Genomic DNA, 14,950 nt, shown 5'->3' with positions numbered 1-14,950 from the left:
AAAAACAAAACTGCGTACAACTCAGGAGGTGCGCGGTTTGAACAAAGATGGGATGCGATGTGTCATACCCGTCTCGTTATAGAATGTTGAATACCAAATGCGTGACCAAAAGCGCTAACGCCCGCCGACTCTGGAACGTTCCACACTATGCAGAGCGCGATCACGTTTTACTACGACCTGACTGGCTAACCGAAAGAAAAACAAAGTCGGTGGTGATGATATTCACTACAATTAACATGATTATTACATTGCCAGTCATTACTGTTGTGATCGTTTTTTTCTTGTTTTTACTGTCCTGTTTATTTATTTATTTATTTATTTATTTATTTATTTATTTATTTATTTATTTATTTATTTATTTATTTATTTATTATTTCAATGAGATAATATATTAAATTAAAATCACTAGACTACTAGAGTGACTATCCATTGACGTATGTTGATTATTCTCTTGCCATATACTATGTCCAATTAGTCTCTGTTCTGACCTGTATGCATTAATGCCCTCTAAGAGATTTATTGTCTGTAGAAACTAAGTTGAAAACCATTTCAATATGAAGTAACTTGACCTAAATCAAATATCAAGTTATACTAATCGATACTTGTAACTCAAACACCGGAACAGTTTCATGATGTTCGGCCATATGGTGCAAATACAGTAACTATTATTGTATTGTGCCAAAGTCTTCAACTAATTTTGTAAACAATAACAATTCAATATTGGTATGTGACAGAAAAAGCCACACCAACATTATACAAAATCAAGTTTAAATTGATTATGTACCTTTAGGTGTTGTTGCATCACCTGGTGCTTTGCATGGATCATCGGATGGTACGTCAGGTTTTGTATCACTTGGGTCTTCTGAAAAAATACAATAACACTGATAGTTATACCGTGAAATTCACCATTGGTATCTGCTACATCAAATGATGTTGCATACATTATAAGTGGTGAGTGGTAACGATATGTTTGACTTGTTAGATATGTTCGATTATAGATAATATATTACAGATGATTCAAATATATTTGCACAGCAAATTGGAAAACGGTTATCTGCAATCCAAGTAAAAGTAGACGTTGTAACCATTTAAAAAAATGTAGATATAGAATATAAATATAGAAATGGGCCAAAAAAGTCACATATCAGTTTGGAATCCTCAAATGTCTATGAAAAGTGGAATAAATTATGCGAGGGCTATCATAGATGATTGACATAACATGCCCTCGATCGCGACTTTGAGCAAAAACGATGGTACAATCATCAATGTGATAGTGTAATGGCAGACAACAGTTTGTGAGCAATTTCAACATATATTCTAGTGTGCGAGAATTGACACTGCCCATCAGTATATGTAAACCTAATTCAGCGCCAGGTGTATTGTGAATTTGTGAATCAAAGCAATATTTTGAGGCAAGCCAGTTTTGTTTAACACATGTGGTAAATCAGACTGACGCGATAACGTATTTGAATCGATAGCCAATGACATCTAGAAACTGTTTTTACACCAATAGATTGACAGCAGTCAAATATTACTAAATGTTACACAGGAAGCAATTAATAATAATCGGATTAAATTGATGACATTTTATTTCATTTAACATGAAAACTGCGATAAAGACTTTCCGTTTTCAAAATTGGTAAATTCTTTTGTTTTTATGCAGAAAATTACATTTATTAAAGTTATTGCTTATACATAAGTTGTTGAACACACTACATAGTTTGTAATTTCACTCAGCTTCTTTCAGTCATAATTCAAAACAAATAAAATGCAAAACTATAGAGAATATAGCAAATTATCTTTTTTTCTGTAATATTCTTGTGTAATTATGAAAATTATTTATGGGTGCATAGGGAATACATTTCGTTATGAATTGTTTTTAATATAAATTCCTGAATTATCTTGACAAAATCAGTTTGTTCACGTTTTTTTCTTTCAAAAAACGAAAGAATTTTACAATGTCGAGACCAGAAAGTCAGTATCGCAGTGTTAAACCAAGTATTATCTATAGTGCTGAATAATTTTTCAATTGTTCTACTGATATTACAAAACATTCAAAATATGTTAGTGAATCTTATTACATAAATCAACTGGAATAATGCGGACGTCTCATATTCTAAATAGTTAAAATCTGTATCGAATTTTCATAATAATTAATCAATTCTCTTCTTTTCTACAAGTATCCAAGAAACTCAACTTATTTATTCATTTACCAGATATTTTACGACGGGCGTCTTTTGCAATACCGTTTTTAACTGCCTTTTCCATTCTCAACTATACTTTCAAAACATACATGCACAATCGCAAAAATACCATTACCAAATATTAGTAGGGTAATTAACTATGTGACCAAAAAATACATAAGGAATGTCATTGTCAAAAACCGACGATTCCAAATAACATCAATTATTATCGAGCAAAAACAACAGACTTGTATTCCAGCTCCAGTGAATTTTTGTCTATCATCTATAATCCAATTTATTATTAGAGACTTAAGGAAACCGACATTCAGAAAATAATAATCACCGTAATGAATTAGTATTGGCCATTGATGTTTTCAGTTTGCGCGGCAGGTCTTGTAAATTATTTTCAGGGTACCCCATAAAATATCAAAAAATGTTCAGTAATATGGTTTACAGTAACTAAAATTAAGATCACATATCAATGAAACTGATAACAAATAACAAAAATGAGTTAAACTGATCTTTGCTACAGAATAGCAGTTACACAAGTAACAAATTCCAGGAAACATCAGCCAGCCAAAAAACTATTATGTACACATAATAGTGAGTGAACACAAGGACGATGTTTTAATATCTAATAATAAGCCGTGTATTATGAATAGTAATAATATTTAAAAACAATGTGCCAGCAAGCCACACTTTCGGTAACGAGAAAGTAGGTAAATTAACATGAATACCATCATGTATTATGAAGAAACCATTTAAATAATGAATTTCCTTACCTTTTGCATAATTTAAACATTCGCTGCATTCAGTGAGTGAGTGAGTGAGTGAGTGAGTGAGTGAGTGAGTGAGTGAGTGAGTGAGTGAGTGAGTGAGTGAGTGAGTGAGTGAGTGAGTGAGTGAGTGAGTGAGTGAGTGAGTGAGTGAGTGAGTGAGTGAGTGAGTGGAGTGAGTGAGTGAGCGAGTGAGTGGGCGAGTGAGCGAGCGAGCGAGTGAGTGAGTGAGTGAGTAAGTGAGTGAGTGAGTGAGTGAGTGAGCGAGCGTGTATCTAACAACTTCTTAACAAAACGAAACAATCACATTAACTGAGCATGCATATCAAAAATAACTGTAATTGTCATCATATTTCTATGTCGAGGAGACAATATAAATTCTCTTACTTGTTGCATAATTTACACAATCGCTGCATTCACAATGGTCGGCAGTGTTACCACACCAATTATTGGGAGAACAACATGGGAATTCTCCGTTTGGGTCGCACTCAGCTGGATCAGCACCGTTCGGGGCTACGTACCCTGCTCCACAACGCAGATCACTTCTAAATGACACTGTAACAGATATTAATATTCGAATGCTTTTAGATCGTCACATTTGTTTATTGTATATTTAACCAACAGCGTATTAATAAATTGTTGGCCATGATGTGACAATTCTAATTAGCTTAAATTGGACAATCGAATGACATCAATTTACTCAAAATTACAACGTGCATAGTGTGGAGATATTGATATTAACTCATGAACATCTGTTATATCCACGATGTCATATTGTTGTATCTGCTGCAATGTGTTGCAAAAGTCGATCCACACGACGCGATATCTTTTGACACTGTGTTATTTTCGATCCTAGTATTCATTTCTGAACTCATTATTACTGTTTGGCCTAGGGTCAATGCTAAATATTATTATTATATTTTTAAATTTACTTATTACTTTGCAAAGAATTTGAAAATATTTAGCAATTAATATTTAACATCTTCTTAACAAAACGAAACGCTCACTTTAACTGAGCATGCAGATCCAAAATAACAACAATTGTCAAAATATTTCTATGTCGAGGGGAAAATATAAATTCTCTTACTTGTTGCATAATTTACACATTCGCTGCATTCACAATGGTCGGCAGTGTTACCACACCAATTATTGGGAGAACAACATGGGAATTCTCCGTTTGGGTCGCACTCAGCTGGATCAGCACCGTTCGGGGCTACGTACCCTGCTCCACAACGCAGATCACTTCTAAATGACACTGTAACAGATATTAATATTCGAGTGCTTTTAGATCGTCACATTTGTTTATTGTATATTTAACCAACAGCGTATTAATAAATTGTTGGCCATGATGTGACAATTCTAATTAGCTTAAATTGGACAATCGAATGACATCAATTTACTCAAAATTACAACGTGCATAGTGTGGAGATATTGATATTAACTCATGAACATCTGTTATATCCACGATGTCATATTGTTGTATCTGCTGCAATGTGTTGCAAAAGTCGATCCACACGACGCGATATCTTTTGACACTGTGTTATTTTCGATCCTAGTATTCATTTTTGAACCCATTATTACTGTTTGGCCTAGGGTCAATGCTAAATATTATTATTATATTTTTAAATTTACTTATTACTTTGCAAAGAATTTGAAAATATTTAGCAATTAATATTTAACATCTTCTTAGCAAAACGAAACACTCACTTTAACTGAGCATGCAGATCCAAAATAACAACAATTGTCAAAATATATTTCTATGTCGAGGCGACAATATAAATTCTCTTACTTGTTGCATAATTTACACATTCGCTGCATTCACAATGGTCGGCAGTGTTACCACACCAATTATTGGGAGAACAACATGGGAATTCTCCGTTTGGGTCGCACTCAGCTGGGTCAGCACCGTTCGGAGCTACATACCCTTCTCCACAACGTAGATCACTTCTAAATGACACTGTAACAGATAATAGTGTTAGAGTGTGCCTTTAGATCATTACATTTGTTTATTGTATATTTGACCAACAACGTATATATAAATTGTTGGCCATGATGTGACAATTCTAATTAGCTTAAATTGGCCGATCGGATGACATAAATTTACTCAAAATTACAACGTGCATAGTGTGGAGATATTGATATTAACTCGTGAACATCTGTGATATTGAAATTGTTGGCTATGATGTGGCCCATCGAACTACATAAATTTATACAGATTGTATAGTGCGGAAATATAGATTGTCAACTCATGAACATTGATCGATGATATCAGTGATGTCCAGTTATTGTCACTGCTGCAATATATTGCAATATTCAATCCATACCGCGCGATATATTTCGACTCCTTTTTATTGTTGACGCTGTATTAATTTTTGAACCCTGTATTATTTTATGACCTGGGGTGAGCACCGAGCAGTCAAATTATGGATAATTTAGGTATGTGCATATTCAGTATTGTTCTGAAATGTTATCATTACAAATTCAAATTACTTATTACTTTGCAAATAATTGGAAAATATTTAATATTTGTTAGTTTTAGATATATTTTGAGTAAATAATTCGGCAAAGCAAATTGTTTGATATGTGACAGTTATCAACACAAGCGAGTAAAGTCTCACGTATTAACCGCAAATGACCTCTAAATATTACACTACTATTAACTGGAGGAGTGAGTGTGGGGTAGATGCGAGTCGATGGGGTGAAAGGGTTGCCGATTGAGTGAGTGAGAGTGTGTGGGGGTGAGTGAGTGAGTGAGTGAGTGAGTGAGTGAGTGAGTGAGTGAGTGAGTGAGTGAGTGAGTGAGTGAGTGAGTGAGTGAGTGAGTGAGTGAGTGAGTGAGCGAGCGTGTGTCCAACAACTTCATAACAAAATGAAACAATCACATTAACTGAGCATGCATATCAAAAATAACTGTAATTGTCATCATATTTCTATGTCAAGGCAACAATATAAAATTATTAATTCTCTTACTTGTTGCATAATTTACACAATCGCTGCATTCACAATGATCGGCAGTGTTACCACACCAATTATTGGGAGAACAACATGGGAATTCTCCGTTTGGGTCGCACTCAGCAGGGTCAGCACCGTTCGGGGCTACATACCCTGCTCCACAGCGCAGATCACTTCTAAATGACACTGTGATAGATATTAATATTAGAGTGTCTTTAGATCATTACATTTGTTTATTGTATATATGACCAACAGCGTATTAATAAATTATTGGCCATGATGTGACAATTCTAATTAGCTTAAATTGGACAATCGAATGACATAAATTTACTCAAAATTGCAACGTGCATAGTGTGGAGATATTGATATTAACTCATGAACATCTGTTATATCCACGATGTCATATTGTTGTATCTGCTGCAATGTGTTGCAATAATCGATCCACACGACGCGATGTCCTTTGACACTGTGTAAGTTATTTTCAATCCATATATTAATTTTTTATCCCAGTATTACAGTTTGACCTAGGGTCAACGCCCTAATATGGATAATTTAGGTATGGACAGGTGCATTATTGTTTGGAATTTTATTATTGTAAATTCAAATTTACTTATTACATTGCAAGGAATTTGAAAGTATTTAACATTTAATATTTACCATCTTCTTAACAAAACATAACACCCTGTATTCATTATTTATCACAGTATTACTGTTTGACCCAGGGTCAACGCTCAACATTACAAATATTACAAATATGGATACTTTAGGTGTGGACAGGTTCATTATTGTTTGGCATTTTATTATTACAAATTCAAATTTACTTATTACTTTGCAAGGAATTTGAAAATATTTAACATTTAATATTTAACATCTTCTTAACGAAACACTCACTTAAAACTGAGCATGCAGATCCAAAATAACTACAATTGTCATCACATTTCTATGTCGAGGTGACAATATTAATTCTCTTACTTGTTGCATAATTTACACAATCGCTGCATTCACAATGGTCGGCAGTGTTACCACACCAATTATTGGGAGAACAACATGGGAATTCTCCGTTTGGGTCGCACTCAGCTGGATCAGCACCGTTCGGGGCTACGTACCCTGCTCCACAGCGCAGGTCACTTCTAAATGACACTGTAACAGATATTAATGTTGGAGTGTTTCAGATTATTGCATTAGTTTATTTATATATTTAACCAACAGTGTATATTGAAATTGTTTATTTCGACTCCGTTTTATTTTTGACGCTGTATTCATTTTTTAACCGAGTATTATTTTATGGCCTGGGATGAGCACTGAATCGTCAAATTGTGGATAATTTAGGTATGTGCATATTCAGTATTGTTCTGAATTGTTATCATTACAAACTCAAATTACTTATTACTTTGCAATATTTAAAATATTTTAGTTTTAGATATATTTTAGTAAATAATTCGGCAAAACATTTTTTTGATATTTGACAGTTATCAACACAAGCGAGTAAAGTCTCACGTATTAACCGCAAATGACCTCTAAATATTACACTACTATTAACTGGAGGAGTGAGTGTGGGGTGGATGCAAGTCGATGGGGTGAAAGAATTGCCGAGTAAGTGAGTGAGTGAGTGAGTGAGTGTGTGAGTGAGTGTGTGTGTGTGTGTGTGTGTGCGTGAGTCAGTGAGTGAGTGAGCGTGTGTCCAACAACTTCATAACAAAACGAAACAATCACATTAACTGAGCATGCATATCAAAAATAACTGTAATTGTCATCATATTTCTATGTCAAGGCAACAATATAGAAATTATTAATTCTCTTACTTGTTGCATAATTTACACAATCGCTGCATTCACAATGGTCGGCAGTGTTACCACACCAATTATTGGGAGAACAACATGGGAATTCTCCGTTTGGGTCGCACTCAGCTGGATCAGCACCGTTCGGGGCTATATACCCTGCTCCACAGCGCAGATCACTTCTAAATGACACTGTAACAGATAATAGTGTTAGAGTGTGCCTTTAGATCATTACATTTGTTTATTGTAAATTTGACCAACAACGTATATATAAATTGTTGGCCATGATGTGACAATTCTAATTAGCTTAAATTGGACAATCGAATGACATAAATTTACTCAAAATTACAACGTGCATAGTGTGGAGATATTGATATTAACTCGTGAACATCTGTGATATTGAAATTGTTGGCTATGATGTGGCCCATCGAACTACATAAATTTATACAGATTGTATAGTGTGGAAATATAGATTGTCAACTCATGAACATTGATCGATGATATCAGTGATGTCCAGTTATTGTCACTGCTGCAATATATTGCAATATTCAATCCATACCGCGCGATATATTTCGACTCCTTTTTATTGTTGACGCTGTATTGATTTTTGAACCCAGTATTATTTTATGACCTGGGGTGAGCACCGAGCAGTCAAATTATGGATAATTTAGGTATGTGCATATTCAGTATTGTTCTGAAATGTTATCATTACAAATTCAAATTACTTATTACTTTGCAAGGAATTGGAAAATATTTAATATTGTTAGTTTAAGATATATTTTGAGTAAATAATTGTGTGAGTGAGTGAGTGAGTGAGTGAGTGAGTGAGTGAGTGAGTGAGTGAGTGAGTGAGTGAGGAGTGAGTGAGTGAGTGAGCGTGTGTCTAACAACTTAACAAAACGAAACAATCACATTAACTGAGCATGCATATCAAAAATAACTAATTGTCATCATATTTCTATGTCAAGGCAACAATATAGAAATTATTAATTCTCTTACTTGTTGCATAATTTACACAATCGCTGCATTCACAATGGTCGGCAGTGTTACCACACCAATTATTGGGAGAACAACATGGGAATTCTCCGTTTGGGTCGCACTCAGCTGGATCAGCACCGTTCGGGGCTACATACCCTGCTCCACAGCGCAGATCATTTCTAAATGACACTGTAACAGATAATAGTGTTAGAGTGTGCCTTTAGATCATTACATTTGTTTATTGTATATTTGACCAACAACGTATATATAAATTGTTGGCCATGATGTGACAATTCTAATTAGCTTAAATTGGCCGATCGGATGACAAAAATTTACTCAAAATTACAACGTGCATAGTATGGAGATATTGATATTAACTCGTGAACATCTGTGATATTGAAATTGTTGGCTATGATGTGGCCCATCGAACTACATAAATTTAAATAGATTGTATAGTGTGGAAATATAGATTGTCAACTCATGAACATTTATGGATGATATCAGTGATGTCCAGTTATTGTCACTGCTGCAATATATTGCAATATTCAATCCATACCGCGCGATATATTTCGACTCCTTTTTATTGTTGACGCTGTATTAATTTTTGAACCCTGTATTATTTTATGACCTGGGGTGAGCACCGAGCAGTCAAATTATGGATAATTTAGGTATGTGCATATTCAGTATTGTTCTGAAATGTTATCATTACAAATTCAAATTACTTATTACTTTGCAAATAATTGGAAAATATTTAATATTTGTTAGTTTTAGATATATTTTGAGTAAATAATTCGGCAAAGCAAATTGTTTGATATGTGACAGTTATCAACACAAGCGAGTAAAGTCTCACGTATTAACCGCAAATGACCTCTAAATATTACACTACTATTAACTGGAGGAGTGAGTGTGGGGTAGATGCGAGTCGATGGGGTGAAAGGGTTGCCGATTGAGTGAGTGAGAGTGTGTGGGGGTGAGTGAGTGAGTGAGTGAGTGAGTGAGTGAGTGAGTGAGTGAGTGAGTGAGTGAGTGAGTGAGGAGTGAGTGAGTGAGTGAGTGAGTGAGCGAGCGTGTGTCCAACAACTTCATAACAAAATGAAACAATCACATTAACTGAGCATGCATATCAAAAATAACTGTAATTGTCATCATATTTCTATGTCAAGGCAACAATATAAAATTATTAATTCTCTTACTTGTTGCATAATTTACACAATCGCTGCATTCACAATGATCGGCAGTGTTACCACACCAATTATTGGGAGAACAACATGGGAATTCTCCGTTTGGGTCGCACTCAGCTGGGTCAGCACCGTTCGGGGCTACATACCCTGCTCCACAGCGCAGATCACTTCTAAATGACACTGTGATAGATATTAATATTAGAGTGTCTTTAGATCATTACATTTGTTTATTGTATATATGACCAACAGCGTATTAATAAATTATTGGCCATGATGTGACAATTCTAATTAGCTTAAATTGGACAATCGAATGACATAAATTTACTCAAAATTGCAACGTGCATAGTGTGGAGATATTGATATTAACTCATGAACATCTGTTATATCCACGATGTCATATTGTTGTATCTGCTGCAATGTGTTGCAATAATCGATCCACACGACGCGATGTCCTTTGACACTGTGTAAGTTATTTTCAATCCATATATTAATTTTTTATCCCAGTATTACAGTTTGACCTAGGGTCAACGCCCTAATATGGATAATTTAGGTATGGACAGGTGCATTATTGTTTGGAATTTTATTATTGTAAATTCAAATTTACTTATTACATTGCAAGGAATTTGAAAGTATTTAACATTTAATATTTACCATCTTCTTAACAAAACATAACACCCTGTATTCATTATTTATCACAGTATTACTGTTTGACCCAGGGTCAACGCTCAACATTACAAATATTACAAATATGGATACTTTAGGTGTGGACAGGTTCATTATTGTTTGGCATTTTATTATTACAAATTCAAATTTACTTATTACTTTGCAAGGAATTTGAAAATATTTAACATTTAATATTTAACATCTTCTTAACGAAACACTCACTTAAAACTGAGCATGCAGATCCAAAATAACTACAATTGTCATCACATTTCTATGTCGAGGTGACAATATTAATTCTCTTACTTGTTGCATAATTTACACAATCGCTGCATTCACAATGGTCGGCAGTGTTACCACACCAATTATTGGGAGAACAACATGGGAATTCTCCGTTTGGGTCGCACTCAGCTGGATCAGCACCGTTCGGGGCTACGTACCCTGCTCCACAGCGCAGGTCACTTCTAAATGACACTGTAACAGATATTAATGTTGGAGTGTTTCAGATTATTGCATTAGTTTATTTATATATTTAACCAACAGTGTATATTGAAATTGTTTATTTCGACTCCGTTTTATTTTTGACGCTGTATTCATTTTTTAACCGAGTATTATTTTATGGCCTGGGATGAGCACTGAATCGTCAAATTGTGGATAATTTAGGTATGTGCATATTCAGTATTGTTCTGAATTGTTATCATTACGAACTCAAATTACTTATTACTTTGCAATATTTAAAATATTTTAGTTTTAGATATATTTTAGTAAATAATTCGGCAAAACATTTTTTTGATATTTGACAGTTATCAACACAAGCGAGTAAAGTCTCACGTATTAACCGCAAATGACCTCTAAATATTACACTACTATTAACTGGAGGAGTGAGTGTGGGGTGGATGCAAGTCGATGGGGTGAAAGAATTGCCGAGTAAGTGAGTGAGTGAGTGAGTGAGTGTGTGAGTGAGTGTGTGTGTGTGTGTGTGTGCGTGAGTCAGTGAGTGAGTGAGTCAGTGAGTGAGCGTGTGTCCAACAACTTCATAACAAAACGAAACAATCACATTAACTGAGCATGCATATCAAAAATAACTGTAATTGTCATCATATTTCTATGTCAAGGCAACAATATAGAAATTATTAATTCTCTTACTTGTTGCATAATTTACACAATCGCTGCATTCACAATGGTCGGCAGTGTTACCACACCAATTATTGGGAGAACAACATGGGAATTCTCCGTTTGGGTCGCACTCAGCTGGATCAGCACCGTTCGGGGCTATATACCCTGCTCCACAGCGCAGATCACTTCTAAATGACACTGTAACAGATAATAGTGTTAGAGTGTGCCTTTAGATCATTACATTTGTTTATTGTAAATTTGACCAACAACGTATATATAAATTGTTGGCCATGATGTGACAATTCTAATTAGCTTAAATTGGACAATCGAATGACATAAATTTACTCAAAATTACAACGTGCATAGTGTGGAGATATTGATATTAACTCGTGAACATCTGTGATATTGAAATTGTTGGCTATGATGTGGCCCATCGAACTACATAAATTTATACAGATTGTATAGTGTGGAAATATAGATTGTCAACTCATGAACATTGATCGATGATATCAGTGATGTCCAGTTATTGTCACTGCTGCAATATATTGCAATATTCAATCCATACCGCGCGATATATTTCGACTCCTTTTTATTGTTGACGCTGTATTGATTTTTGAACCCAGTATTATTTTATGACCTGGGGTGAGCACCGAGCAGTCAAATTATGGATAATTTAGGTATGTGCATATTCAGTATTGTTCTGAAATGTTATCATTACAAATTCAAATTACTTATTACTTTGCAAGGAATTGGAAAATATTTAATATTGTTAGTTTAAGATATATTTTGAGTAAATAATTGTGTGAGTGAGTGAGTGAGTGAGTGAGTGAGTGAGTGAGTGAGTGAGTGAGTGAGTGAGTGAGTGAGTGAGTGAGTGAGTGAGGAGTGAGTGAGTGAGTGAGCGTGTGTCTAACAACTTAACAAAACGAAACAATCACATTAACTGAGCATGCATATCAAAAATAACTAATTGTCATCATATTTCTATGTCAAGGCAACAATATAGAAATTATTAATTCTCTTACTTGTTGCATAATTTACACAATCGCTGCATTCACAATGGTCGGCAGTGTTACCACACCAATTATTGGGAGAACAACATGGGAATTCTCCGTTTGGGTCGCACTCAGCTGGATCAGCACCGTTCGGGGCTACATACCCTGCTCCACAGCGCAGATCATTTCTAAATGACACTGTAACAGATAATAGTGTTAGAGTGTGCCTTTAGATCATTACATTTGTTTATTGTATATTTGACCAACAACGTATATATAAATTGTTGGCCATGATGTGACAATTCTAATTAGCTTAAATTGGCCGATCGGATGACAAAAATTTACTCAAAATTACAACGTGCATAGTATGGAGATATTGATATTAACTCGTGAACATCTGTGATATTGAAATTGTTGGCTATGATGTGGCCCATCGAACTACATAAATTTAAATAGATTGTATAGTGTGGAAATATAGATTGTCAACTCATGAACATTTATGGATGATATCAGTGATGTCCAGTTATTGTCACTGCTGCAATATATTGCAATATTCAATCCATACCGCGCGATATATTTCGACTCCTTTTTATTGTTGACGCTGTATTAATTTTTGAACCCAGTATTATTTTATGACCTGGGGTGAGCACCGAGCAGTCAAATTATGGATAATTTAGGTATGTGCATATTCAGTATTGTTCTGAAATGTTATCATTACAAATTCAAATTACTTATTATTTTGCAATTAATTGGAAAATATTTAATATTTGTTAGTTTTAGATATATTTTGAGTAAATAATTCGGCAAAGCAAATTGTTTGATATGTGACAGTTATCAACACAAGCGAGTAAAGTCTCACGTATTAACCGCAAATGACCTCTAAATATTACACTACTATTAACTGGAGGAGTGAGTGTGGGGTGGATGCAAGTCGATGGGGTGAAAGAATTGCCGAGTAAGTGAGTGAGTGAGTGAGTGAGTGAGTGAGTGTGTGAGTGAGTGTGTGTGTGTGTGTGTGCGTGAGTCAGTGAGTGAGTGAGTCAGTGAGTGAGCGTGTGTCCAACAACTTCATAACAAAACGAAACAATCACATTAACTGAGCATGCATATCAAAAATAACTGTAATTGTCATCATATTTCTATGTCAAGGCAACAATATAGAAATTATTAATTCTCTTACTTGTTGCATAATTTACACAATCGCTGCATTCACAATGGTCGGCAGTGTTACCACACCAATTATTGGGAGAACAACATGGGAATTCTCCGTTTGGGTCGCACTCAGCTGGATCAGCACCGTTCGGGGCTACATACCCTGCTCCACAGCGCAGATCACTTCTAAATGACACTGTAACAGATAATAGTGATAGAGTGTGCCTTTAGATCATTACATTTGTTTATTGTAAATTTGACCAACAACGTATATATAAATTGTTGGCCATGATGTGACAATTCTAATTAGCTTAAATTGGACAATCGAATGACATAAATTTACTCAAAATTACAACGTGCATAGTGTGGAGATATTGATGTAGTGTGGAGATATTAACTCGTGAACATCTGTGATATTGAAATTGTTGGCTATGATGTGGCCCATCGAACTACATAAATTTATACAGATTGTATAGTGTGGAAATATAGATTGTCAACTCATGAACATTGATCGATGATATCAGTGATGTCCAGTTATTGTCACTGCTGCAATATATTGCAATATTCAATCCATACCGCGCCATATATTTCGACTCCTTTTTATTGTTGACGCTGTATTGATTTTTGAACCCAGTATTATTTTATGACCTGGGGTGAGCACCGAGCAGTCAAATTATGGATAATTTAGGTATGTGCATATTCAGTATTGTTCTGAAATGTTATCATTACAAATTCAAATTACTTATTACTTTGCAAGGAATTGGAAAATATTTAATATTGTTAGTTTAAGATATATTTTGAGTAAATAATTGTGTGAGTGTGTGAGTGTGTGAGTGAGTGAGTGAGTGAGTGAGTGAGTGAGTGAGTGAGTGAGTGAGTGAGTGAGTGAGTGAGTGAGTGAGTGAGTGAGTGAGTGAGTGAGGAGTGAGTGAGTGAGTGAGTGAGTGAGTGAGCGTGTGTCTAACAACTTAACAAAACGAAACAATCACATTAACTGAGCATGCATATCAAAAATAACTAATTGTCATCATATTTCTATGTCAAGGCAACAATATAGAAATTATTAATTCTCTTACTTGTTGCATAATTTACACAATCGCTGCATTCACAATGGTCGGCAGTGTTACCACACCAATTATTGGGAGAACAACATGGGAATTCTCCGTTTGGGTCGCACTC

The 14,950-nt window shown here is 34.9% G+C and overlaps 2 protein-coding genes across 2 annotated transcripts in view; both read right to left on the bottom strand.

The window, feature by feature from the left end:
- Positions 1-3,484, bottom strand: part of LOC100378888 (macrophage mannose receptor 1-like) — a 31,487-nt gene extending 28,003 nt beyond the window's left edge. Inside the window, exons 1-2 of the mRNA XM_085490688.1 lie at positions 3,347-3,484; positions 785-862 (exon numbers count right to left, since the gene is read on the bottom strand). The gene's annotated coding sequence lies outside the window, so the exon portion shown is untranslated. The remainder of the gene's footprint in view (positions 1-784; positions 863-3,346) is intronic.
- LOC102805753 (uncharacterized) lies at positions 777-13,053 on the bottom strand. The gene is made up of 13 exons (XM_085508565.1): positions 12,975-13,053; positions 12,650-12,817; positions 11,655-11,822; positions 10,815-10,982; positions 9,861-10,028; positions 8,689-8,856; positions 7,714-7,881; positions 6,884-7,051; positions 5,930-6,097; positions 4,749-4,916; positions 4,047-4,214; positions 3,347-3,514; positions 777-862 (listed from the first exon to the last, which is right to left on the bottom strand). The coding sequence occupies exons 1-13, from the start codon at positions 13,051-13,053 to the stop codon at positions 777-779; spliced, it is 2,013 nt and encodes a 670-aa protein (XP_085364691.1).
- Between the last annotated feature and the right edge of the window lie 1,897 nt (positions 13,054-14,950).

Source organism: Saccoglossus kowalevskii, chromosome 15 (genome assembly GCF_978046115.1).
Source record: "Saccoglossus kowalevskii chromosome 15, keSacKowa6.1, whole genome shotgun sequence".
NCBI classification, from domain to species: domain Eukaryota; kingdom Metazoa; phylum Hemichordata; class Enteropneusta; family Harrimaniidae; genus Saccoglossus; species Saccoglossus kowalevskii.
The sequence above is the reverse complement of the archived record's forward strand: the minus strand, read 5'-3'. Positions and strand labels throughout refer to the sequence as shown.

Excerpts from the sequence above, each read along its gene's own strand:
- LOC102805753 (XM_085508565.1), bottom strand. The coding sequence starts at position 13,053 with ATGGGCCACATCATAGCCAACAATTTCAATATCACAGATGTTCACGAG. Across the intron at positions 11,823-12,649 it reads TTGTGTAAATTATGCAACAA|TGTCATTTAGAAGTGATCTG; the intron begins GTAAGAGAATTA and ends TATCTGTTACAG. Across the intron at positions 10,029-10,814 it reads TTGTGTAAATTATGCAACAA|TGTCATTTAGAAGTGATCTG; the intron begins GTAAGAGAATTA and ends TATCTATCACAG.